The sequence below is a fragment of the Marmota flaviventris genome, chromosome 10 (genome assembly GCF_047511675.1).
Source record: "Marmota flaviventris isolate mMarFla1 chromosome 10, mMarFla1.hap1, whole genome shotgun sequence".
In the NCBI taxonomy this organism is placed as follows: Eukaryota; Metazoa; Chordata; class Mammalia; order Rodentia; family Sciuridae; genus Marmota; species Marmota flaviventris.
The window spans coordinates 42,963,425-42,990,418 of record NC_092507.1 but is presented as its reverse complement, the minus strand read 5'-3'; the positions used below and the strand labels follow the sequence as shown (position 1 = coordinate 42,990,418).

Here is a 26,994-nt window from a genome sequence, read left to right as displayed (position 1 = left end):
GGGGCGAACGCCGAGACTCATTTTGTGAACGGCAGCCACTTCAACCAATCACAGTCAGGAATATCCGTGTCTTGCCCCGCCCCACAGGCCGTTTTCACTATCTCATAGGTGGTTCCTGAAAAGAGCTCCCCGCCTTTGGGCGGGGGTGGGAATCTGGTACATCCTCACGTGAGGGGACTTGCGGGAATGTAGGTGAGTGCTGGTGATGTAGTAAAGGGACTGGGGCAGGAGGAGAAGAGCGCCAGGACCTCAGAACCGAATTAGAACCTCCTTGACTAATTACGAGCAGCTGGAGCTTGGCCATAGCTCCTATACCCCTCCCTGTCAAAATGGGGATAGAAATGCCTGAGCTAGCGCCCGGCACGTAGTGGGTGCCTGGAAAAGTTTCCTTTCCTTTCCGCCCACTTCTCACTGCTGCGGGACCTTTAGTCCCCATCCTCCCTCCCCTGTGCCTGAGGGTGGCCCGGTCCACCACACCCGCTCCACATCCCACGACTGGAGTGAAGCTCTTCCCATACGCCGCCGAAAGCGAGTTAACTTTCCTCCGTTCTGGGGCTTTCTCTTTCGCCTCTTAGAGGCAGGGCCACAGCGGTGGAAATGTTCCTTTGCTCTTTGCTCCCTATTTATGTTATTTACAAATGCCTGACGCAGCAGGCGCCGTGCTAAGCACCAGTTTGGCATTGGTGAATAAAACGTGAGAGTCAAAAGAGTTTACAGTTTAGAAGGAGACACATGGCAGGTAGATAACGTATAGCGACACTTAACATCCTATCCCTTCTCCCTAGTTATTTTTCTAACTATTTTCTTCGTGTTTCCATTTTGGTTTTGTTTAGAGTAGTGCCTGGCACATAGTAAATGCATGTTTAATGACATACAAGACGCAAATACGGTGCATAATAGAAAGTAACAAGGGGAGAGGTTCAGGGAGGACCTCCTAGGGGCAACGACCTTTTAGCCAAGGCCTGAGGGTGGGGAAAGGCATCCAAGAAGAGACAACAACATCTGCCAAGGCCTGACTTAAAGATGGTGCCTTTTAGATCGAAAAAGGTAGAAGCAGAAAGGAATGGCGTGCAAGGTGTCTTTAGAGTTCACGATGAACACAGCCAACTTTTCTACCAGTTTCCAAAAAGCAGAGAATACAACTGTTAAACATGAAGAGGGTAGATTTAAGGCAGAAACTGATAATATGATAAGCCCATACACTGAATAGCAGTTTATAGTCAACAGAACTCTTACTTACCTCATTTTAGCTCCCCAAAGTGTAGGGAATAGGAGATTAGCACAAAGAAGAAACCACACCTCATTTATTCATAATACATACCTGGTACATGGCATGTAGTAAAAATGGATTCGATTCATGTAACACCATACTAGGTCTTAGAAAGATAAGGACCATGTTCTGCTCATCTATGTTGCATCCCAGCACCTACCACTGGGCCTAGCCCCCAATCTGTATGTGTAAAGTGAATAACCTCTCACAAGTTACTGGGAGCCTTCCATATGCCAGCTGTGCTTGGTGGGAGAATGTAGAAGGAATAAGACATTATTCTTGTACTGGTGAGGGTTCCAGCCCATAAAGCTTTCCTGAAGTAGAGCTCATGCACAGTAGAACAGGTTTTCTGAGGCTGAAATATTTAAAAAATTTATTTTACACAGAGGGACTGCTCTTCTAAAAGCAATGGTAGGGCTGTAGCTGTAGCCCAGTGGGTAGGTAGAGCACCTGCTAGCATTCACTAGGCCCTGGGTTCAATCCCCAGTATTGCAAAAATAAAATTAAAAGTGCCTTAAAACCGGTAGTGAATGTTATCACATCAGATAGCAGATTCTGTGTCCCCATCCTCAGGGTTTGCACAGAGCCTGGCACCTGCAGAATGGTGAGAATGTGAGGAATAGAGGAGACCAGAGTATAACCCCCATGTTTTCCTTCTCCCAGGCCAGCAAGGGAGGGGGAAGAGCACCTTGTTGTCCCTCCCAGGCTGCCCAAGCCCCACTGAGAATGGGTGAGAAAGAAGAGGACACTGAGGAAGCCTGGCTACAGCTGCGGCCTGTGGAGCCCTTGCCTTCCCAGTGCTGTGGCAGTGGCTGCTCACCCTGTGTGTTTGACCTCTACCACCGAGATCTGGCAAGGTGGGAGGCAGCCCGAGCCAGCAACGACAGGAGCCTTTTGAGTGGGAAGCAGTCACAGGTGAGAGGCTGTGCAGACTACTAGGCCAGGGTGGTGGAGTTTACTTGGCCTCACCCCTGCAAACCAGCTCTGGGAAGATGTGACTGGACAGCAAAAAAGAGTGCACATACAGAGAACAGACAGAGCCAGGGTCAAAGTCCAGGCCTGGAACAAACTTATTAGCAGCTGTGGGGTTTTCATCCTCTGAGCCTTAGTTTCACCGTATGTATAATGGGGATAAACATTTGTGATGTTTAGCACAGACTCTGACATTTATTTCATGTAACAAATATTTATTGAGTGCTTGTTACACATCAGGACCTATGAGCCATGAAAGATTTAAGAGGGAACTAAACAGATACAGTCCTTGCCCTTACAGAGCAAAATAGTTTACAATATATATGAAGTAAATAGGGAATGTTGTTCTTTCTTCTTATTTCATCCTTGCTTTTTTTAAATAGTAAAATTTTTCTTTTTGTAACACTTATGAATGTGTGTGTGTGTGTGTGTGTGTGTGTGTATATATATATATATATATATATATATATATATATATATATCCGTTGTCCATTGTGGAGGAGAGATATCTTCCATTTCTGTGTCTTAATGTAATCGGGCCTCACCATCACTTTTCAGACAACTGTTCCCCATTGTTGGGTTCCAAACTGAACCAAATTTCAGTAATTTTTATGCTTGTTGTTCCTAAGCTATAGATCATACATCCTAAACAAATGCAGGTTTTTTTTCAACTCCAAAACATGACTTAATATCCATCCCTATTAAATGTTCCCTTGTAGTTCTGCCCCTGGAAGGTGGTGGTGGGGACCCGAGCTCTCTGTCTCTGCCAGTGACTGGGGAATGTTCATGACAGCTGTGCTTCTTCCTTCTCTCTGCCCTTCATCTCCACGTGGATCATTTCTGTACTCCTTTTTGGGTTGTTTTTCTTTTTTTCTTTTTGGTGCTGGGAATCAAACCCAGGGCCTCAATCATGCTAGGCAAAGACTCTAGCCCTGAGCTACCATTCTAGTCCCCCTTTCATTTTTTTCTGATGTTTGCTCAAATTTCATTTCTTAATTCTCAGTACCACCAGCCACCTTCTAGATGTACTTGCTTATGAGCATATTGTCCATGTCTCTTTGCTAAAATGTAAGTTCCATAGGAGTGGGGCTGTGTTTTGCTCACTGTTCTGTCTTCTGCCAGCAATTCCTGGCATTATAGTCAATAAACATTTGTTAAGCAAATGAGTGAGTTTATCCTAGGTCTACTGAGTACCGTGTCCTGTGTGTTAGGCACAAGGAAGTTGTTGATAAAGTAAAGATTCCAGGACACCAGCCCTCAGTAAACTCAGCTTGTAGAAAAGGGACCAAGGACCATAAGGATGTACAAAGTAAGAGCTGAGACCTGGTTAGGCCAGTTAATTGTGTGTCACTTTAGTTTTATCTGAATATGGGAATATTAATACTTCAGAGGTTATTATGAGGATTTCATGGGATAAATAAATAAACTACCTGGCACATGGTAGATGCTCAGTAAATAGTGATGTCATCACCTATCATAACAAATGGAAAGTTAAATGAAAGAAAGTTAATTTTGCCAATCTTGTAAAACAGTATATTTCAACCTAATAATAAATTTTATTTATTTAAATTTTTTTTTTTATATCAAAAACTGAACTCAGAGGTGCTTAACCATGGAGCCTCATCTCCAGTCCTTTTTTATTTTTTATTTAAAGGCAGAGTCTTGCTAAGTTGCCCAGGGCCTCGCTAAGTTGCAGAGTCTGGCTTTTCACTTGCAATCCTCTTGCCTTAGCCTCCCAAGCTGCTGGGGTTACAAACATGTGCCACCAGGCCTGGCGTAAGTTTTATTTTAAAAAGTTTAATAGTCATAATAATAGAGATTTCTCATTTCCTTTACAATTAACATTGTGTAAGATATTTTTGTATTGTGATGGACATGGTAGTATATGCCTGTAATACTTTCTACTTCAGAGGCTGAGACAGGAAGATTGCAGGTTCAAGACCAGTCTAGGCAACTTAGTGAGATTTTGTTTCAAAATTAAAAAATTAAAAAAAATTAAAAGGGCTGACTTTACTCAGTGGTAGGGTGCTACTCGGTTCAGTCCTCAGTACAACAACAACAAAAAAGCTTTTATATTGTTATCTCATCTGATAACCATATGTTTATCAGGGATGAGTTGGTCCCTTTTTACACACCAGGAGACTGAGACCCAGAGGATCAAGTGATTTCCCTGGGACCCCACAGACGAGCAACAGCAGAACTGGAACTAACTCTAGTGCTCCTGACTCAGTCCAGTGCTCTTTCCAGAGCCCCAGGCAGCTGTGGCCTCATGGGGGATCTAGTAGGGTGGGAGAGGGCACAGTGGAGGAAAAGTCTTGGATACCAAGCCTGAGAGCATTAGTTCTGTGATGCTGTCAGCATTCCCATGAATAGTGGGAGTTCCACAGTTGGTGCTGCACTCTGATTTGGACAAGAGGGAGTCTCAGGTCAGCTGAGTAAGGTGTGGGTATTTTCCAGAAGAGAAAATTCTGAGTCATGGCATTCAAAGAAATCTTCCTGGAGGAGTTGATAATGGGGTTGGAATGGTAATGGCAGTAGGCTGAGTCCTAGAAGACATGAATTTGAGTCTTTGTTTATAGTGTGACTTTGGGCAAGTAAGCCACTACCTCTCAGGTCTCATTTTACCCATATATAATATAAGGATATTGGATTAAATCATCTTTAAAGTGCCTTTAACTTCTCAACTTTGCACATCTAGAACTTGACAGGTTTGAATGCTGAGCAGGTCTCATGCATTGAAGGTGTCTTGGAGAGAGGGCACAACTGGGGTAGCTAAAGACTCAGAGGTTAGAGACAGCAGGTGTTCTTTGGAAGAGGGAGAAAAGTCTGGCATCTGATGCATGGGAGATAAACTGAGGCTTGAAGGTTATTCACTGGACCCTTAAGTATAAGCTAAGGAACTTTCATTTGATCCTGGGACTGACGGAAACCATGGAAGGTTTAAGAGTAAGATGAGCTGAATATAAAATGCTCTCATATTTTTGGATAAGAGGGAAATAAGGTGGCACTACTCTGTGTTACACAGAAAACTTACCAACACAGCTCTCCTTGGAGAACAAGGGAAGGATGCTTTTGTGTCCCTTGGGCCTAGCCTCTAGCTGTCAGGTCTTTTCCTGTTGCAGAGCTGCCCCTCCAAGCTGAGCCCAGAGACTTTCCTGGCCTTCCGCATCTGTGCCCTGGACAAACTCACTAAGGACACCTACCATGTTCGATTTGCTCTACCTGGGAACAGCCAACTCAGCCTGCACCCTGGGCAGCACCTCGTCCTACGGTACATTCAGGTCACGGGAGGACCAGAGCCTTGCTGCCTGCCTACCTTGTCCTAACTGGTGGCCTTAGGCAACTTGCCTGACCGCCCTTAAGCCTTCATTTGTCTTCTTCAAAATAGCAATATATGACTCAGATGTTCTTCAGATGGAACTAGAACTAGATAATGCATTATCATGAAAAATAATAATACAAGCACTTTAGCAGCACTTATTATCCAAGGCACAGTGTGTGCATTCGTATGTGTGAATTCACATAACCCTCACAAAGTCCTGTGTGAGTAGTTGCCACTATAATCCCCCACAGGAACCTGAATTCAGAGAGATTTAGGAACTTGGTCCAGGTCACACAGTTAGGAAATGTTGGAGCCAGGATTTGAAGACAGGCAATCTGGCTCTAGGGCCTATGATTTTAACCTATTATGGTTAACACCAGTTGACAGAAATGACACTGTCACTGAAAATAAACTTGCCCAATATCACATAGCTGAGAAGTCAATGGAGCCAGGATTCAAATCAAAACAGCCTGGCTCCTGAGTTATACTCTTAGCCACTTCTCTGAGGTTTGTCCTGACCTGCTTTAGTGCTCTACACCCACTTGGATTCCTGCCCCCACCTTTCCAGGGACAAGATCCTTTGGGATATCCAGGGATTGGTGTCAGCCAGGCAGTCAGTTCTATGAGTTTGGGGTTCATCAGAGAGATCTGGATTTGGGAGTCATCAGCCCATATCTGGATGGCATTTAGGAGCATATGTGTTTGTATGAAAAGAGGAAAGAGGATAGATTTGAACCCTGAAAATTCTGGAATTTATGGAACTGGCAAGAGAAAGAGGAGCTGGCAAAGGAGACATAAGGTGCAATCAGAGGATAAGGTGGGCACCAGGAGAGAGCTTATTGCTGATCAGACTCCAGGTATGTGTCTAGGTGCTTCGGACTTGGCCTGGCTGGCAGTCTTTGAGGCTCACTGTTCTAGGAGGCAGGAGAGCCCCAGGCAGGTCACAGCCTCATGCAACCCTTAATCCGTAAGCCAGGGATGCCCAGAACCCCTACCTCTAGACTGGCTTCTCTCCTCCATCCTCCTCACTATCCCAGTGACATTCCTAACGTATTCAACTGACCATGTCACTCCCTGTTCACTCTCTGATGCACCTCAGTACTTCCATGATAACATCCTAAGCCAAGGCCTCCAGCCTCCCTTCCCACCAAATTCTTCCCTGTCCCCCCCTCCACATGTGTTCCTTGTCTGAGCCTTGCCATCCCACGCCAGTTCCTGACTTGTCGACATTGTCCTGCCTCTAAGCTTTTGCCTGGGCTGCCCCATATGCCTGCAGTTACTTCTTTTCCTGTCCCTACTGTGATCTGTCAGTGGCCTGCTTATCCCTTAGTCCTCCAGGAGGTTTTTGGGGTTTTACAGATGAGAGCGATTGCTCCCTCTGTCAGCTTTACCTCTGTTGCAGCAGACATGCTGGCTCTTTGCATCTATGTCATCTCATATGTCTGTTCTTGTTTCCTCATTTGTTTCATAAGCATTTATTAAATATTTCTGTTTAGTGCCCTGCTTTTGATGCATCGAGACAGGGTCTTTTTAACCTTGCATACCTCAGAGAAGAACATTTTGCACATGACAAGCCTGGAGAAGAGTGCTTGGGTGCTCTTTAAAAGCTGTGAGGAGTAGTGGTGGGGAACCTGGCTTTGGAGTTGAGTTGCAGTTGAATTCTAGCTGTGCGATTGACTTCTCTAAGCATAGGATTCTGCATGTGGATATCATTTGAATGAAATGAAATAGCATGTATAATATGCTTGGTGCATAGTAGGCATTTAATACAACCTGGCTATTATTGTTACTCATGATTGCTATCCTGACCCCATGATAACATTGTAGAGAGGACTCGTGCAGGGGATAGGGCTTTGGACTAGTGTTCCTTTGAGAATCCTTCCAGTTTTGATACTCTGGGTGCATGATAGTGTTTCATAAATCTAAACAATTTTTTTAATCTTTATTATCACTACATAGTTGAGACGAGGTCAGGAAAAACCACAGCAGTGTCCCCAAAATTGCTTACATCATCAGTGTTTTTTTTTTTTTGTTTGTTTGTTTGTTTTTGTGTGTGTGTGTATCAAACCCAGGGCCTTGTGCATGCAAAGCAAGCACTCTACCAACTGAGCTATGAAACTAGCCCCATCATGAGTGCTTTTTTTTTTTTTCAAATAATAGTCCATTGAATGGACATACCACATTTTTTATGCCTTTATTTTTATGTGGTGCTGAGGATCAAACCCTAGGTGAGTGCTCTACTGCTGAGCCACAATCTCAGCCCCATCATCAGTGCTTTTTGAAGCACTCTTCCACCTGTAATTCCAGTGGCCCCATAGTCAGGACATAGATGGCTGTCTCCATTTTGCAGAAGGGGCAGCTGGAATATTAAATTACTTTGCCTGTCACAACCACCATATGGCAGAGGATAAGTTCAGTGCTCTTTGTTTTGCTGTACCTTGCCTCTCAGTGAAATCTCTGGGGATATCTGGATTCCATCTTCAGATTCATCAGTCTGGCAGAGAAAGTTCTTTTTTTTTTTTTTTTTAAAGAGAGAGAGAGAGAGAGAGTTTTTTTTTTTAATATTTATTTTTCAGTTTTCGGCAGACACAACATCTTTGTTTGTATGTGGTGCTGAGGATCGAACCCGGGCTGCACGCATGCCAGGCGAGCGCGCTACCGCTTGAGCCACATCCCCAGCCCAAGAGAAAGTTCTTGATAAGGGTTTGTTGAATGACTGGCTAAACCACCTGACTGTGTATTTCTCCTTCCTAGAGGGATAGTAGATGACTTGGAAATTCAGAGAGCCTACACGCCCATCAGCCCTGCCAATGCAAAAGGATACTTTGAAGTTTTAATCAAGGTGAGATGACTCTTTGGAGGATGCTCCTAAGATGTCATGAATTGGTACCTCCCTTGCCAGCTTGGTTGGGATCGAACAGTTTCCATCCAGTGTTCATGTGGGAAGAGGCTGACTTACAGGAACAGCAGGCCAGGTAAAGGGAGCCTTCTCCCCTCTCCTTTTCCTTGGGAAGGGGTCTGCTGGACGACTGACTGAGGGCATATTCTCTATAGATTTTAGGAGGAACTATTCTTTTTCACCTTTTCCTATCAGTGAAGAATGAGCACAGAACTGGGAAGTAGAGGAGAACCAAATCTCCACACTCACTGTGTGTTGGGCATTGGGGTTCAAAGGTATGTCAGACACGGTGACCACCCTCAAGGAACCAACCCTGAGACATGAGTGACAGATGCTGTTATCGAGGAGGCCCAGCCCAACTCAGGGCAGCTGGGGGTGCAGGGAAGGCAGGCCATGCTTCCTGGAAAAAACTGTGTTTAAGGAGCAGGGAGTGAGGGGAAATGTGTGAAGGAGTCTCTGCAGGCAGGATTTAGGGAAGTAAGTCATTCATCCCGGAACAGAAGAATGCGTGCCAAGGGAGGAGGATATGAGTTGAGAGAATCAGGAAAAAGGTGGGATGTGGAGGACTTTGTGAACTGAACTAACCTGACATCACCTCTGCGTAGGAGGTGAGCAGAGGCAGGGCCTTTGATACACTTGAAGTAGTATGAATTGGTGGTTGTGGGGAATGGCATTGTAGGCTGATGGATGGATAACCAAATGTAGGGAGGTGGTGACACAGAGTAGGTCTTCTAGGAACTGTACCCTGTCCGAGTGACAGGAGGAGAGGGTGCTCATAGCGTAGTCAGGGCAAGTGGAGGAGTTGGTAGAGATGAGATGAGCAAGTGTGTCAGATGCAAAGTGCCCTGGAGACCCAAGGAGTGGGCAACAAATGTACAAGGAGTCATGGAGGTCCAGTATGCAGAAAAAATAATTAGATTGAACTACACGAAATGGCTGATACTCTGACATTTTTTACTTAGAAATAGCATTTCACAGTAGAGCTCTAGCCCATCATTCCCAGATGGAATCCTGGGGAACACCAATGTAGAAGGATAGCTTTCCCATCCTAATCTCCCTTTAAAACATGCATTATTATTCCTATTTCATTGATGAGCAAGCTGAAGCCCAGGGGAACCCAAGGTCCATAACTAATCAGTGCTGTGGGGGATGAGCCCTGCCCCTGACTCCAAGATGCCGGTGTTGTCTTCCCTCCCACTTCCCTGCCTGCCCTGCCTGCTTCAGAACTCAAATGTTTATTCCCTCACACATAATCCTGGATGGGATCCCTTCTGCACGCTGATGTTTGTCTGGGAGATTCTGCAAATCCTCTCCAAATGGCCTGCTTCCCTGCGCTGCTTGTCTGGGTGTGTTTCTGCTGAGAGGATAAGCCTAGAGACAGTTCTCCAGAGCAGCTGGATCCCTCCCAGCTGTAAGGCTGATTTTCTCCTTCGTTTGCTGGAAAGCCTCTCTTTAGAGAGGCACCTCATTATCCCTAAGCCGCTGGCTAGGAAAAGCCAGAAATGTCTTTGCAAATTGGGAAGGCAGCGGGGTTTTCCAGTTTGCCTCCCCTTGTAGAAAGGAGGGAGGCTGCACTTCTGAGACACCTGCAGGGTACGGGACACTGCTTCTGGCTCTTTGTTCTCAATTCAACCTTATAACGACAAGTAGATTATATTAGCCCCATTGTACAGATGAAGAAACTGAAGCTCAAAGGTCCTCAGGCAATATGACCCCAAGTAGAAGGATAGAAGCTCAGTGTCCATTTTGTTTTGCAGTGCATCTTGAGCATCTCCTCCAAACCAGTCCGTGTAGAGACTCAAAAGAATCTTTCACTTCTTCCTGGTACTGTCTATGGCATAGGGCCTCTGAGGCCACAGTTGGGGTTGTGTCTCCCCACCAGACTAGGGTCAGAAAACAAAGTATGCTCTAAGACCCAGTCTCCAGAAAGGCAGGAGCAAAACTTTGCCCTCCTTGGTGGTAGAGCTCAGAGGTAGAGCCCTTCCCTAACATGGAACACCCTAAGATCATCCCCAGCATTGCAAAAAAAAAAAGGACTCTTCTTCTCAGACCTCTTCCAGGTGAACCCCCTGCTTTTTTTTGGGGGGGGTATTAGGGGTTGAACCAAGGGTGCATAATCACTGTTCCACATCCCCAGCCCTTTTTTATATTTTATTTAGAGACAGTCATCTCCCCTGCAGTGCCAGCATGGTGCCTGGCACAGAGTGGGTGTCACCCAGGCAACATAGACTGCCCACCTCCCATGGAGGAATCCCTTCCACAACCTTCATTTTCTCACATATTCAGCACATGGTGTAGGGTAATTCAGACATTATAGGTCCCTTGTTTAGAACCTCAATAAGTTGCTGAGGCTGGCTTTGAGCTCACAATCTTCCTGCCTTAGCCTCCCAGCCAGTTGCTGGGATTACCAGCCAGCGTGACACCTCACCTGGCAGGACTTTCCCTTTGCTTATGCAGATGATAGCTGCAGAAGCAAAGGTGGTATCCAAGGTGGTTCTGGTGATGGAAAACATGTTTGGAGACCAAAGCCCAGTCTTTTCTTTAAGCCTGGCTGTACTCTCCTAGCATTTTATCCTTCTCATGGGAATTAGGTGTGTATCTGAGCTGTACATTCCTTCTAGATTGTGTGTGTGTGTGTGTGTGTGTGTGTGTGTGTGTGTGTATTGCTAGTCATTGAACCCAGGGCCTCCTGTGTGCTGGGCAAGTGCTTTACCACTGAGCTACACCCCCAGCTCCAGATTGTTTACTCTTAAGGGGAGGGCCTGAATTTGGATTGACTGATTAATTAATTCATTGAGATATTAAGTCCTTTCTATGGTTCAGACACTGGTTGCCTTCATGGAGCTTAAGGTCCAGTTGTCTCCCCTGCAATCCCAGCATGGTGCCTGGCACAGAGTGGGTGGCACCCAGGCAACATAGACTGCCCACTTCCCATGGAGGAATCCCTTCCACAACCTTCATTTTCTCATATATTCAGCACATGGTGTAGGATAATTCAGACATTGCAGATGTATGGCCTGCAAACCGGATCCAGCCCAAAATATATTTGATTTTGGCCTATATAGTGTTTTAAATTTTTATTAATTACTGTCATTTTAAAATGGGAGACTATAAATAAAAATACAGATTTGCTGCCTGTTTTAGATAATCAGAAGATTTGGCATCATCAGTTCCACAAACTATAGCTTGGTACCTGCAAAGTGGTCCTCCCTAGAAGGAACACGATCTCACCAATATATCACAGTCCCCACCACTCCCTACTGCTCCCTATAACTGAAATTGTTAACAATTGGTTGTGGGTCCCTGTGGGCATTTGAGTTGAGATCTTTGGTGAAGGCTACAGTCCTGTGGATTTGTATCCCAGCCTTGCCATCTCCCTGTGTGGGAACTTATGGGCCTCATCTGAACATCAGGGATGACAGTACCAACCTGTAGGTGCAGAGGTGGATTAGATGCGAGAACATATGTAAAGCCCTCAGCATGCAGGAAGAGCTCCACACTAATGACAAATGTGGTTTGTGTTGGCAGCATATGCCTTTCCCACTGAGTTCTCCCTGTGTTTGCTTTCAGTGCTATCAGACAGGGCTGATGTCCCGGTGTGTCAAGTCCTGGAGAGTGGGAGACACAGCTTTTTGGCGAGGACCTTTTGGAAACTTCTTCTATAAACCAAATCAGGTCAGTGCCAGCACCCTAAGTGTTTAGGAGATGCCCCTGGCTTACCTCCAGGGCTGTGATTCTCATATTTTAGGCCATAGAACCTCACTGTGCCTTTGTTCATAAGCTTAAACTCAATCCTGAGAGTATCCTTGGAGTTGAGAAAGGGAGGAGATAGAATAGTGGAATAGACACTAATAAACAAAACCACCTGCTGTGCTCCAAGACTATCTGTGGCTGCCCATTGCTCAGAAAACCAGACTCATTTACTTGGTGTTTAGGAGTCCGTGCCACATAACCCTCAGGTGCTGTTCTGTGCATTCCACTCATAGGGCCAAATATAGCCATGGCTCCCTGCTTAGGAGCCCACTGCTTCCCAGCTCAGAAGGCTATTGCCCTCGTCTTCATGGCATGTTACTTCCTTGATTTTCCCAGGAATACTTAGCAATTCCTCTTCAGTTGGTGCATATTTGAAGAGCAGTTTGGCAGTATATAACAAGAGTCTTAAGAATCTTTAAATCCTTTGACCCAGTAATTTCATGTCTAGAAGTCTTTTGTGTGGAAAGAATCCAAAATGCTGACTACTTTGCATGTATTCATGTTTTTTTTGTGTGTGTGTGTAATAACAAAAAATTGGAGATAATTGAATATCCAACATTAGAGGTACAGTTAAATATTCTGGGTTCCAGTATACAAATATGCAGGCACTTGATAGAGTATTATCTTGGGTTTTAAAACATAATTTGTTTATAAATGATACATGCTGGGCTGGGGATATAGCTCAATTGGTAGAGTGCTTGCCTTGCATGCACAAGGCCCTGGGTTCAATCCCCAGCACCACAAAATAATAATAAATAAATAAATAAATAATGCATGCTTATGCTACAAGATCAAGTAATAAACATTAGGTAAAAAACTGAATATATACCAGGTTGAGAAACTAACTGAAAAGGCACAGAAAAAATATGAAAGGAAAATACAATGTAATATGCTAAACTCTGAATGGTAGAATTATGGGTGATTTTTATTTTCTTCATTTATTATATGTTCCAAAATTATACATTCTAAATTTTCTGCGATGATCACCTATTACCTTTATAATTAGGAAAACAAAGCAAAACAAAAACAAATGGAAAAGAATGAATCATGCTTACCTCGTCTTTCTTTTTGTTTAATTTTAAAATAGCATTTATTGTTTTTTTTTTCTTTATTATAAATGCAGTACATATTCATTATCCAGAAAAAAGAGCTTTAGCTATATAGAGGCAAAAACAAGAAAACAACAAACACCTGCAGGCCATTTCTTTAGATACCAGGTTGCTACCTTGATGTGTATTCTTCCAAATCCTCTTTCATGAGTGGGTATGTTGGCATAGGTACATACACAGGTATGCATACTGAGCACTTGCACATATGTATGTATTATAATGCTATCAGGGACAGGGTGTAGCTCAGTGGGAGAGCACTTGCCTAGCATCCACGAGGCCCTGGATTCCATCCCCAGCACCATAAAAAAAGGAAAATAAATAAATAATACCATCAGACACATATTTGGCACCTTCAGTGTACATACTCTGACCTTAGCACTTGATATATGTTTTTTTTTTTTTTTTTTTTTTTTTTAGAGAGAGAGAATTTTTAATATTTATTTTTTTAGTTTTCGGCAGACACAACATCTTTGTTTGTATGTGGTGCTGAGGATGGAACCCGGGCAGCATGCATGCCAGGCAAGCGCGCTACCGCTTGAGCCACATCCCCAGCCCAACACTTGATATATGTTAACTCAGTTCCCACAACAGTTTTCAGGTACTTCTGTCTCCAGTTTACACATGCATGTGTACACGTTAGTGCTCTTTCACAGGACTCCCCAGTACTAACTGCACTCAACCCTGTGTTTTAGCTCAGTGTGTCCCGGCCCCCCAGTCCCTGAGAGCAGGGCAAGGAAATTGTTCCTATTTCTTCCTTGCCTAGGGTAGACACCAGATAAAAAAGTTTGTCTTGACCACTTTTTCCAGGAGGGAACCTTCTGATGCAATGTTGCTATCCTTTATATCCATCAAACACTCAAAAGCCCCTGCATTTATTTATTTATTTAATATTTATTTTTTAGTTCTTGGCGGACACAACATCTTTGTTTGTATGTGGTGCTGAGGATCGAACCCGGGCCGCACACATGCCAGGCGAGCACGCTACCGCTTGAGCCACATCCCCAGCCCCCCTGCATTTATTAATCTTTTTTTTTTCCCAGCACTGATGGTTGAACCCAGGACCTGGTGCATAGTAGCACTCTTGTCACTGAGCTACACCTCCAGTGCTAGCCCCTGCATTTCTCATCTGTGAGGATATAGGGCCCAGTAGTGAGGGAAAGGCGATATTGTCTCAAACATTCCTATTGGCCACTGGAAGCCTTGATCAGGGCTGGTTTTTCTCCCACGAGAATGCCTGGGTGCTGCTCCCCTCTTGCCAGCCTGCTTTGCTTCTCTGCACTTGTCTCATTACAGACAGATATTATATCAGCCCTGAGGCTGACACCCAAGCATGAGTGTGCTCATGCAATAGACAGAATTGTTTACCCAGGCTCCTGCCCATGCTGGACTCCAGGGACCAGAGGTAAATCAGACAAGGCCTCTGTCCTCCCACTTAGTCTGATGGAGGAGACAAGCACACAAACAGATGACAACAGTATGCCTCTGTTATATCAAGGGAGGCACAGCAAGCTATGAAAACACAAAGGAAGACCCCCTTCCCTGGCCCTGGCTGGGAGAGGCTTCCCAGAAGACAGCCTGAACATGGAGAAGTTCAGGGTGGGTTGAGGCAGGCTGAAGACATGGAGATGGGAGGTTGCATGAACAAGGACAGCAGGACATGGCCCCACAACAGCAGGTAGGAGGGTATCCTGAGCCTAGCAAAGGGAAGCAGTCTAATTGGATTAAACCTCAGCTCCTCACCAGGCACTTTATGTCATCTCTTATGAGCCTCAAAACACTTTTTGAGATAGGTGTCATTATGAGGAAGTGCAATTGTGTGTGTGTGTGTGTGTGTGTGTGTGTGTTATTGGGAATTGAGCCCAGGTATGCTCTACCACTGAGTTGCATCCCCAGCCCTTTTAATTTTTTATTTTGACACAGGGTCTCAGTAAGTTGTTGAGGCTGGCCTCAAACTTATGATTCTCCTACATGAGTTTCCCGAGTATCTGTGATTATAGATATGCACCACCACCCTGGCTTATTTTTTTAAATTTTTTTTTTTTTACCAATTAAGAAACTGAGGCCCAGATTGATTTAAAAAAAAAAAATGCCCAGATCATATGGTTTGGTATTTCTACACAGAGGCCTAATCTCTAGAATGAGGGAAGTGAATACTTCTCTGCATGGGGGTCAGGCACTAGCTTTTGATGCACTCATCTTAAGAAGGCTTGCCCCTCTTTAAGAGATCTAGAGCCAGGAAATGAGTTTAGTGAGAGGAATTGAGGGAACTAGGCCTCTTGAGCAGGAACTTACCTTGATTGCATGACTCTTTTGGACCAATGCTGTGTTAGACACTTGCGTATATTGTCGCATTTAGTCTAGAGAAGGGTAGGCTCTGGGGTCCAAGATGGGGCCCAGAGATATCTTCAAGGCTGCCTAGGGACAAAGGAAGTAGCCCAGAGAATAGTGCTGTGATGGAGTTGGGAGTGGGCAAGGCTTTGGAGGGAGCAGGTTTCAGCTCAGCGTGAGGTGGAGAGATCTCCCTAGCAGGGGCAGTTGGCCTATGATGGAGCAAGCTGATTTGGGAGGCAGTGAGTTCCATGGCAGCAGAAGCTGTGAGCAGAGTCCTTGTGGCAATGCTTTAGAAGTCAAACAAGCCCGGGTTCAGGTTGGACTACACTGCTATGTTCCCTTTCAGCCTCAAGACTCCTTAATCTCTGTTATACATACCTCATATGCCTTTCATAAGCCAGGATGACTTCCTGAAGGAGAAGAGAGGGGGCATAGATGGGTGGAAACCCAGAAAGAGCACTGCTTCTGGTTCAAGCAAAACCAAGAAAAGGCCCATAAGCAGGACAGGTGGGATGAGACCCTCAATCCACCTGTCATGCCCATTCTACTCCCCAGTATGGTGAGCTCCTCATGCTGGCTGCAGGCACAGGTCTGGCTCCCATGGTGCCCATCCTGCAGAGCATCACAGACAATGAAGATGATGAGACCTTCGTCACCCTGGTCTGCTGCTTCAAGACCTTTGAGAGCATCTATCTGAAAACCTTCCTCCAGGAGCAGGCCTGTTTCTGGAATGTCCGCACCTTCTTCATACTCAGCCAGGTAAGCCCAGGGAGGTGACTTCCCTCCCTGAGACTCTGCAGTCACCTTGCATCCATCCCAAGGACCAACCTCTTTGCGCCACGTTGCACTAATAATCCCTGTCACTGGTAGTATACCCACAGGCTCCTGGCACAGAAGGCGGGTATTACTATGGTCTCTTTTTTTTTTTGCACTAGGGATTGAACCAGGAACACTTCACCACTAAACTACATCCCCAGTTCTTTTTATTACTTTACCACTGAGCTACATCCCCAGTCCTTTACAGTTTTAAAATTTTGAGACAGTCTCACTAAGTTGCTGAAGGTCTTGCTAAATTGCTGAGGCTGACCTCAAACTTATAATCCTCCTGCCTCTGCCTCCTGAGTTGTTGCAGTTATAGGTGTGTACCCCTGTGCCCAGCTCTCACCATGTTCTTATGCAGAATGTAAACAGAACTCATCAGCGAAAGACAGTTGTGTCACACTGTAGACAGGATTGAGCCAGGATTTGAGCCCAGGACCGACTCCTTCCCAAGCTCTAGCTCCTCCCACCATCCTTTGCTGCCTCCCCCACCCTCTGGCATCACCAGCTGTGTGACCTGGGACCAGCCGTGGAGTCAGGGCAGGCTCGATGTATTCAGTTCCTTGGGACCAGGACCACATGTTTGGGTCAGCACTGTTTGTTCAGGGATTAATGTAGTGCCAGGCACAGAGTAGAGACTGTGTCAGCAACTGATGGTCCAAACTGGATCCAGGTTCCCTCCATTTAGAAGGTTCCCCATCACCTCAGTTCATCTGCTCATGAGACTCCCCAAGCTGCAGATTCTTTATCTGTAAGTCACACCGCCTTCTGATACTGCCTCCCTCTGGTTCCCTATACCCTTCATTCACTCTAGTGACCCTTCTTGGATCCTCCCCACCATAGAAGGAGGACCGTCTTTGCGCTTTATCTCAAGCCAGGTCCTCAGCTGCCTTTGTTCTTCTGCCTTCCTTGGTCTATAGATTTAATTCTCCTTGCACCTGCTGGCTTGAGGGTCCCTCCTGGGGCCTCCCAGCATTCCTTTTTGCTTATGGTCAGTCTTCTTGCCCTGTACTGTGGACACCCCTCTCATTAATTTCCTCTTTGAGGCATCTGTCACTTAGCTGATCCTCAGCACTGTGGTCAGGTGGGTGAGGGTTGGATTAGGAAACTGAATTTCCCTTCCTCAAACCAGAGTTTCTGAGCTCCCCAGGAGCCAGGGTCTGTGGCCTGTCCATGGGGCAGAGTGCTCAGTGGTAAGAACATCAAGAGGGTCATGCTTGGTGAACATTAGAAGCAGCAGGAAGTACCCAGGCAGGGCACAAAGCCAGAGGCTAGTGTGCAGCCTGAGGGAGTGGGTGAAGGAAGGCCATGGTGCCCCTGCCCAGGATAGTGGGAGTGGGGCAGGAGGGTGGTAGCCACCTTGGATGCTGACCAGCTCTCCTGTCCTCTGTCCCCCACCCACATGCCTACAAAATTCCAGGACACAAAAGTGAAGATGACCCACTCCCTGCCCTGTAGGCGCTCAACTGTGCACAGAGAGATGGCACAAGGACAGGACAGCTGATAAGGGTTCCCCCTCCTTGCGCACTTTCTCTGCCTGGTATCATTTGAAGCACTGTGTGTAGGAACTAATTTAATCTCCACAGAGTCTCATGGGGCTTGTACTGCCATGATGCCCCTTTTAAGATATAGAAATTGAGGCAAAAATGATTAAGAACAAAATAACCCAGCCAGCTGGTAGAGAGCTGGGATGCTGGGACAGGCCAAGTGGTCCTGCTCAGTGGCCTTTCTCTTTGTGCTCATCACTGTAAGATAGCACAGCACAAGATGCTGAGAGGCAAGGATGGTCAGGATGCTAATGGCCAGCAGGCAGAATTGGGAGGGCTTTGTGGAGCAGTTGACCTTAGGGCTTTGATGTTGCAGAGGCCTGGGGTTGGGCAGGGAAGTGGGCTGCCCATTGATGGCGGGGCAGGTAAAAGGGGCTGAGGATGATGGCTCTGCCCCTTCATACTCCCTCGAGGGCTCCTACTCCCCTAACTGGGCCCTGGAAATTGTGTCCTTCGGGGTCTCCCACTCCAGTTACTCCCTGCCAATTTGTTGTTTATTCTGCAGCCTAAATGACAGATTTGATGGACTACCACTTTGCTCTAGCTCTTTCCTGGCTCCCCACTGCCGTTAGGACAGTGTCTAAACTCAGTAGCCCTGGCAGAATGTACAGTTTTGCCTCCTGGCCCAGCCTCCCTGTGTGCTGTGTCCTGGTGTCACTGGTCTGCTCAGTGGTGCAAGTGAGCTCTGCTTTCCTGGCTGCTAGGCCTTTGCTCAAGCTGTGTCCTCTGCCAGGGGAGCTGTCCCCCTCCCTTTCTTAACACCTGCTTACCCTTCGCATCCTGCTGAGGGGAGCTCATCCTGGATGTTTGCCCAGAGCCCCTGGGTGGTGCTGGTGTTCTGCTGTTACAGCCCCACTCTCCTCCTCTACTTGCCACACCATCATTGCTTACAGGCCCCTCCTGACCTGAGCAGCAGCCAGACCCAGTGCACTTTGGGGTGCACAGTTAGGGTGGCGGCAGGCAAAGCCAACTGGCCTGAGGGAACTGAGCATTGGGAAGGACAAGTGAAGCCAGCAGGCCCTACCAGGCCCTGCCCTTGAGGCCCCTTAGGATGAGTCAGACCGTGGAGGGAGTATAGGCTCAGACTGTGAAGGGAGTGTGGGAGGATTCACATCATCAGGAGGACTCCTTCACTCTCCAGTGCAAGAGGGATTTTGGGGTCAGATAAGCTCTGTGAGGTAGGGCTCCAAGGCCCTGTGAGCAGACTTGATGCTAGAAGCCTCAGCATCCAGGGCTTCTACAAGGTTTCACCCTCTGTGGTTTGCTGGACCAGGGTTTTCCACAGCCTGTGTCCTCATCCATAGCTCAGAGAGGTCAGTCACACAGGAAATGACGGAGCAGCTAAGATTCCAACTCGAACCCCCTCTCTCCATCCTCTCTGGCCCCAGGAACTAGCAGCTGGCCTTCATAGGTCTCCAGAGTGTCAGTCCTGCCCTGGGCTTAGTTGTGTGCTGATGATATGGTTTCTTCTCTTTATTAAAGTTCTTCAAACTGTGTACACCTAATGATTTGTACACTTCTCCATGTGTAAGTTATATTTCAATAAAATGTTTACTTAAAATAGAAAACGAAATTCTTCTAAGTCAGCTAGAGGTGGACTGATTACTTCATGAACCTAAGGGAGGAGGACAGCTGTGAGCCAGAGATGGAGGGCAGGAAGAGAAGGGGCCTGGGCCTCTTGGGCCTCTATGTGAAGGATAGATCCCCTTTTGTTATGGCGGCTCTGCTGCCTGGGACCTGTGTTACACACAGCTGGGACAAGACCTAGAGACTCATCTGTTTGAGCAGCCACCATGTCCCCTACCATCATACCTGGCATCAGTGGGCACCTGGCAAACATCTTTAAAATAAACAAGGAATTCATTGAAACCTTAAAACAAATGAACAAAAGTATGCCCTAAGGTGACAGTAATGGATCGCATTAGGGATTCTGGAAACCCCCTTATCTATGGGGAGAACCGCTCCCTGCCAGTGTCAGCTACAGAGGCAGTGAGAAGTGGTAAGAGTAGTTCTGCTCTTTCCCAGGGAAGCCTCTTCTCCTCCCCATACCTCCCCCGCTCTGGGAGGTAACAGCTCCCAAGACTGCTGCAAGGGTGATGAGGATCTAAGTTTGCTTCCTATTCTCTCTGCGTCTCTTTCCTCATTTGGTAGAGAAGAGCTGGCAATGTGAACTCTGAGGAACCCATGGTAGTCACTCCCGCTCTTTCTGATCTTCCCAGGAGAACTCTCCAGAGCAGCTTCCCTGGAGTTACCGAGAGAAGACCCACTTTGGTCACCTGGACCAGGACCTGATTGAAGAGCTGGTTAGTCGATGTCGGAGAAAGCCATTTGCCTTGGTCTGTGGCTCCCCCAAGTTTACCGAGGACATGGCCAAGTGCTTGCTGTGTGCAGGCCTGACTAAGGACTCCTACTTTCTCTTCTAGCCCGGATCTCCTTTCCAAAGCCTGACCAGGGGCCTGTTGCAGGGACACGGGAAGAATCTCAGACTAGAATCAGAAGTCATGGCATCCAGGCATGGCCCTGCTGCTCACTTGCCATGTAACCTTAGGCAAATGTCTTCATCTCTTAGGATTTCTGTTTCTACACTATAGGGTTAAGCATTTCTTCCTGGCATCCTGCTGTGTGGAACAAGGGCTGTGGGAGCCCTGATTGGTAAGCATCCAGCCTTAGAGTCAGGGGGACTCCTCCAAGGAAGCCAAGTCTAGGATAAGTAGCAGTTGGGCAGGAGAAGTGGGGAGCTGCCCTGGTTCTTCCAATTAGAAGGCCCTTTAGGAGCTCCAACAGTGGTGTTCATGCCAGCTCAGAACCCTAGGTTTAAACCCTCTAAACCTTCTGTGTTTAGAGAATGACCCCAGCAGAAGCTAAATGCTCTCTGGACAAGGACCATAATTTATGTACCTTGTGCACTGAAGGCCTTGGATTCTGACTTGCCAGCATTCTTGGAGCAAGGCATTACCCTGGATGACCTCTGTATTGGCTCCAAACATGTCCCACTGCAAGCAGCTTTGCACTCAATCTCCTTTCTCTGGCTCTAGAGTCTGGGCAGCCCAGAGCCCTTTCTGTAGCTTAAGAAGAGGCCTAGAGGCAGACACCTTCCCTCTTCCCGCAGGTGGCTGGCTCAGCCTGTGCCTTCAGCTGGGTGCCCTGGTTACGGTTGCTAAGGAGATCTAAAGATAGAGCAGGAGACCTGGGTCCCTCTCTCAGCTCTGCCCACAGTGGTTGCTGATCCAGTTCCCCCAGCCCTCCCCATCCCACTCCCTCCATCCTGCAGAGGGCGTGCCCTCTCCAGGGAGCCTGGTGCCCCTGGGCAGTGCACTGCACTTAATATAATTCTGCTTTTTTCAGCCTGGGTTCCAGTGTGCTGCATCAGCACTGGCTGGCTACGGGCCATCCCCAAAATTGGAATTCTAAGCAGTGGAATCTTAGCCATGGGACATTAAGAGCTAGGTTTTTGCAGTCATAAATTTCTGGTCCTCATATCAAAGCTGAAAGTATAGGATGCTAGAAAACGTCTAGTCCAACAGAGTGATATAAATGGGGAAGTCAAGGCCCAGTAAGGCCAAATGACTTGCCCAAGGCGAAAGAGTTAACAGGAGAGCTGGCACCACACATTTCCTAATTTCAACCCTGTGCTCATAGTTCTCCACCAGTGGTTTTCAAAATGGGCTCCACAGGGCTCTTGCATGGATGACAGCAGTGAAAAGATGGCCAGAGGGATCTCCAGGCCCCACTTCAGCCAGAAGAGTTCTATTTTTATCCTATTTGTATACTGGGGTGTGGAGTAATTTTGTCAGAAAGGATTTTCCTGTTCCCCCCCCCAAAAAAGTTACAACAAATGTGCTGTGCCATGTTCACCAAATAGTCATGATAAGCAACAGAAGGACATGCAAAGGGTTCACACTGTTCCACAGGAAGGGATTCTGTGCTAGATGGAGGAAGGGTTGCTGGATGTGACCTTCTCCAAGACCATACGCATGTGAGCATATTAAAGGCTTTGAGAAGACTACGGGTTTCATTTGGTTTAACCCAGAGTTTCTCAGGCATTTTCCTCTAGAACACTTCTGTAGGGCCAGGCTCCCTCCAGCACAGTGCAATGAAAGGAAAAGGCCCTGATAGAGCTCCCAAGTAGGGACTGTTGATCTCCTGCTTGACCTGTGCCTGGGGCAAGACACTTTCCCTCCTTCAGGGCCCCTGTAACCTCTTGCCAGTGTCCTTGTCCTGCCCTCTGCCAGTACATCCTGTGGACTCTACTTGAAGGGTTTTTGGAGGCAATTATGAGCCTGACTCTGTTCTAGATACTTAGGAAACAACAGTGGGCAAGTGCTGCCTTCCTGTCAAGGAGCTCCAGCCTAGCCAGGAAGGTAGGGGTTAAACTTGTAGATCTGAAAAAATGGAGTGTGGAGTAGGACTAGAAATAAGCTAGTTCTAGGGCTTTACCTAACCTAGGGAAGGCCAGGGACATGCCACTGTGCCCCTGTGGATGGAGAGTACGCTCACTCATAACTAGGGGTGGAGTGGGGGTCCTCACTTAGAGAGTAAAGGTCTGGGTCAGTTTCTTCATATTTTTCTTTGTGCCATTTTAGAGATTTGATATTTAGGTATTAGACAAGGTCACCTCATGGTTAACAGCCCCTCTTGTCCTAGAGTTGTCATCCTTCCCCTCCCTCCACATAGAGTCTGTGTAGTCTGGCTGCTGGCGGGATCACTTGTCAGGGACATTGGTGAGGACCTAGCCATGCCTTTGGTGCCAAGATCAGAAGGACTCCTGTCATCAGATACTTGAGAGCTTGTGTCTGGGTGTTGTGCCTTGCAGGGTGCCTAGTGAGCCCCAGAAGAGGAGGAGTGGTTAAGATGTGTGAAAACAGACCTCTTGGGATTTGGGATGAGACTCTGGGCAGCTGGTCCATCCCTCCCATCTCCTGCTGGTGCCTTATGTAGGCCATCGGGGAAGTGCTGTGGGTGGTGGCCACTGTGTGATATTGCAGTGGTAGAAGGAGACTTAGGAGCTGGACATGACCAAAAGGCATCAGGAAATCAACAAAGTGACAACAGTTCTGTGATCAGATAGGTCTTGGACTTATTCTAGGCCCAGGCTGTCCCCTTTGGGCCCTGCTCTACACTAATCAGACTGATTTTCCTAACGTGCAAATTCATGCCTATCACTGTCCTACTTAAAGTCTTTCCATGGTTCCTTGTTACCTTCAGGACATGGCATCTCAGCTTTGCTCACCTCTCCAGACCTGTCCTGTGCTGCCACCTGCTCTGTACCCACCTCTTATACTCCATACGTGTTCTCTGGTATCATTGCTCCCTTCACACTTACTGCTCCCTTTGCCTGGCCAGCCTCCTGATTCCAGTCTCCCACTCTCATTTTTTACCTCCTTATCCTCTGAGCTCCTGGTTCAGTGTCTCTTCTTTGGGAATCCTTGCTGCCTCTTCCACCCCAGTCTGGAGCAGTGAGCAGAGACTCTTGAGTTCTTCCATTGCCACACCCATCAGACTGAGCACAGCAAGGGCCCTGCATAGCCCAGTCCACTGCTTCCCCAGCAGAGAGGGCGCGCAGTACATCCTGAAGGTCAAATACTTGAGTGATAAGCAATATTCATGGAGCAAGTGACAGGTGGCAGAATGCTTTTCATATTCATTGAAGCACAGAATCTTAACAAATATTTATGCTATTTTATTACCCCAATTTACAGATGAAGAAACTAAGCTTCCAAGTCATTGAGCAATTCTCCAAGGTCATGTAGGCAACGCAAGTTCCAACCTGTGGTGATTGTTGTAAAGGTTATATATGACACATGAATGCACCTGGAGATGTGTATAAAGATTTTTATTGCTGCACTGTTCAAAACAGCAAAAACTAAAAATTGTATGTCCATGAAGAAGAGAAAAAATGAACAGTTCCTCTTTTTCATTTGGTGCTGGGGATTGACCCCAGAGCCTCACGTGTGCTAAGCACACTCTGTCACTGAGCCACACCACAGCCCCAACAAATTGTTCTTATTCATCCAGTGGAACATCAGACAGCAGTTAAAATGAATGAACTAGACATCTGTCAACATAGACTAAATCCTAAAAACACCATAATGATGTGAATTGCATGTTGTGAAAGGATAGGTACAGTGAGACACCTGTACTTAGAAATTGTTAAAACCCAAAGTAATGCTGCCTTTTGAGTTGAGGAACCAGCTGCAAGCATGAGGCTGGCTCTGGTGATGGACAGAGGAGTTGGGTGGGGTCTCGGGCTGCATCTGTACTTGTATTATATTAAAAACATTTGAAATGAACATTGCAAAATGTGAACTGGTTAATCTGGGCAATGGGTTCACTGATATCTGCTAATATTTTCTATTTTGTTTTGTTTTAAATAATTCTATAATTAAAGATCTCTTAATATTTTTTTTTAGTAGTAGATGGACACAATACCTTTATTTGTTTTTATTTTTTGTGGTGCTAGGGATCGAACCCAGTGCCTCAAGCATGCCAGGCAAGTGCTCTACCACTGAGCCACTGCCCTGACCCTTAAAGATCTTTTTAAAAATATCGAATGTGGGCTGGAGTCATGGCTCAGTGGTAGAGCGCTTGCCTGGCATGTGTGAGGCCCTGAGTTCGATCCTTAGCACTGCATATAAATAAATAAAAGATCCATTGACAACTAAAAAATATTTAAAAAAAAATCAAATGTGAACCAGGCATGGTGGCGGGGCATAAGCCTATAATCCTGGTAACTTGAAACTGAGGCAAGAGGATCATGAGTTCCAGGCCAGGCTCAGCAACTTAGTGATCCTGTTTCAAAAAATGAAATGGACTGGGGATGTAGCTCAGTGGTAAACTGCACCAGAGTTCAATCCCCAGTTTAAAGTGTGTGTGTGTGTGTGTGTAATCTCAAAATGTGATTTTGACCCCCAATTGCAACGCTCTTCACAAACTATGGGCTTACAAACATCCACTCCCTCTCTCCCACCTCACACAGGTTATTCCCTTTATGCTTCAGTCATTCATTCAAGACTGTGAGCTTGTACCATGCCAGGCCCTCTTCTAGATGTCAGGGACCCAGCAAGAAGGAGTATAAATCATTCCCAGCACTCCTGCTGACTGGGTGTTCCTTCTGCTTGGACATCTTCTTTTTCCCATAAACTTAACCCATAATGATTTGCCAGACACCACTGTTGTAGGCTTTTCCCTCTCCTCCTTTTTTTTTGGGCGGGGGGTGGGGGGTATTTTGTTTTTCCATTTAAATGAAGCAGACCAAGTTCAAGCCTCTCACTGATTCTGTGCTGTGACCCACAAGAACTAACTGGGCTTCTCTGAGTCTGAGTTTGCTCTATAAGATGGTGGAAGGTAGCACCCTCTCCCAGGTTATCTGTCCTTCATCCCAGTGAGGATGAGGGATACATGTGTGCACCTAAGCACAGCACCTTGCTGTGAGGCTACTCTTGAGTGGCCTTACCCAACAGCACTTGGTTCATGACTGATGGCATTTATTCCTACTTTTTATTGTCCAGAATTTCCCATCCCAGCAGGGTGCCACGTGCCTGTAGTCCCAGCTGTTCAGGAGGCTGAGGCAGGAGGATCACTTGAACCTAAGGGTTCAAGGTCAGCCTGGGAAACATAACAAGACCCTGATTCAAATGAAGAAAAAACTCCTCTTTTTATTATTTTCCCCATGCTTTGGAAGATTTTGATCCCAAATTGCAAGTATTAAGTCATTATTAATTTATCTCCCATTTTTTATTAATCAAAGACATAGATAGCTGCGGCTCAGAGCTTCTGATCTGCACACCCAGCTGGGGCTGACATGATCCCAGCCAGAGGCAGAGGCGGCAACAGCGTGTGTGGTCTGGCAGCTTGCCGAGGGGTCGGGGGAGATGCACCTTGCTCCCTTTCTTTTTAGTTGGCGAAGGATCAGGGAAGCTGCTGTCCTTGCTAGGTGGCTGCTACACACACAGGTGGTCACTGACTAGTGGGCTAGGAACTGAGTTTCCATGCCAGGCCTTATTATGGGACCCCATGTGGATCCCAGGCCCTCACCCCACGAGGCTCATTCTAAATAAATGGCATGCACCAATGCCACGCAGAAGAGCGTGGAGTTCACATAGTGGGAGGTGGCAAATCAGTCTGCATGTGGGTCCCACAGGCTCTGGCTGGCGACCACCACACCATCATGCCCCTTACTCCCAATGCTGACAGAACACACTACTTATAGCGGGGTGGGGTGATGTCCTTGACCAGGTCCCTGATCTCAGCACTCAGAATGGCAGCCAGGTAGGCACACTGGCCTGGATGGTAGGCCACACCAGCCAACTTGGAGGGCAGGTGGGCCTGCATCAGCTCCTCTGCCTGGACACAGGGGAACTTCACCTCTGGCCTGGCTGACCATGAGGGAACCTGGAAGGAGGAGAGGAAGGGGGTGAGGGGGTGTATTTGCAACAAACAGAATTTGAGGTCAAATATGCTGGACATAGACCCCTGAGTTGGAGCATATGATTTGGAACCCTGGTATGGAAAATGCAATGCAGAATCGAAACACAAGAAAACAGCTTTATAAACTGCATAGTGCTGTGTGGATGGCAGAGATTAATCCAGTTTTCAGTCTATAAAAAAAAGTGCCTTGGGGCCCACAACCTGGCCCTCTCACTCTTGTTATACCCACAGGCTGCTGGCCCATACTTGCTCCTGGATGGTGCAGATTGGTGGACGGTGATGCAGTTCCAGTTGTGTCCTCGTAGATGTCTGGTTCTGTAAAAATATGGACAAGCATTGAGGTGAACATTTGCTGAATGTCGACTGCTGGGTTTGTCCTAAAGGTGACTCTGAGCAAGGATTTGGGTACAAGAAGTTTATATGGGAGGTGACTCAGGGAAACATGGTGAGACAGTTGGGAAGGAGAGATGATAAAGGGTGTGGGTGGGCAGGTTACCCCTGGCAGCAACTGGAGATCCTCCTGCTGTGGTCCATGCAAAAGATAG

At 46.7% G+C, this 26,994-nt stretch overlaps 1 protein-coding gene across 5 annotated transcripts; it reads left to right on the top strand.

The window, feature by feature from the left end:
* Positions 1-109: 109 nt before the first annotated feature.
* Cyb5rl (cytochrome b5 reductase like) lies at positions 110-26,994 on the top strand. 5 transcript variants are annotated; one of them, XM_027944980.2, is made up of 8 exons: positions 110-192; positions 1,934-2,185; positions 5,365-5,513; positions 8,319-8,406; positions 12,034-12,138; positions 16,212-16,415; positions 20,242-20,325; positions 26,681-26,994. In XM_027944980.2, exons 2-8 carry the CDS (start codon positions 1,997-1,999, stop codon positions 26,768-26,770), a joined length of 909 nt encoding a protein of 302 aa, XP_027800781.1. In that variant the 5' UTR covers positions 110-192; positions 1,934-1,996; the 3' UTR covers positions 26,771-26,994. The 5 variants fall into 5 exon arrangements, with proteins under 5 accessions (XP_027800781.1, XP_071473965.1, XP_071473966.1 ...); XM_071617864.1 differs by lacking the exon at positions 26,681-26,994 and adding an exon at positions 20,446-24,312; XM_071617865.1 differs by lacking the exon at positions 20,242-20,325.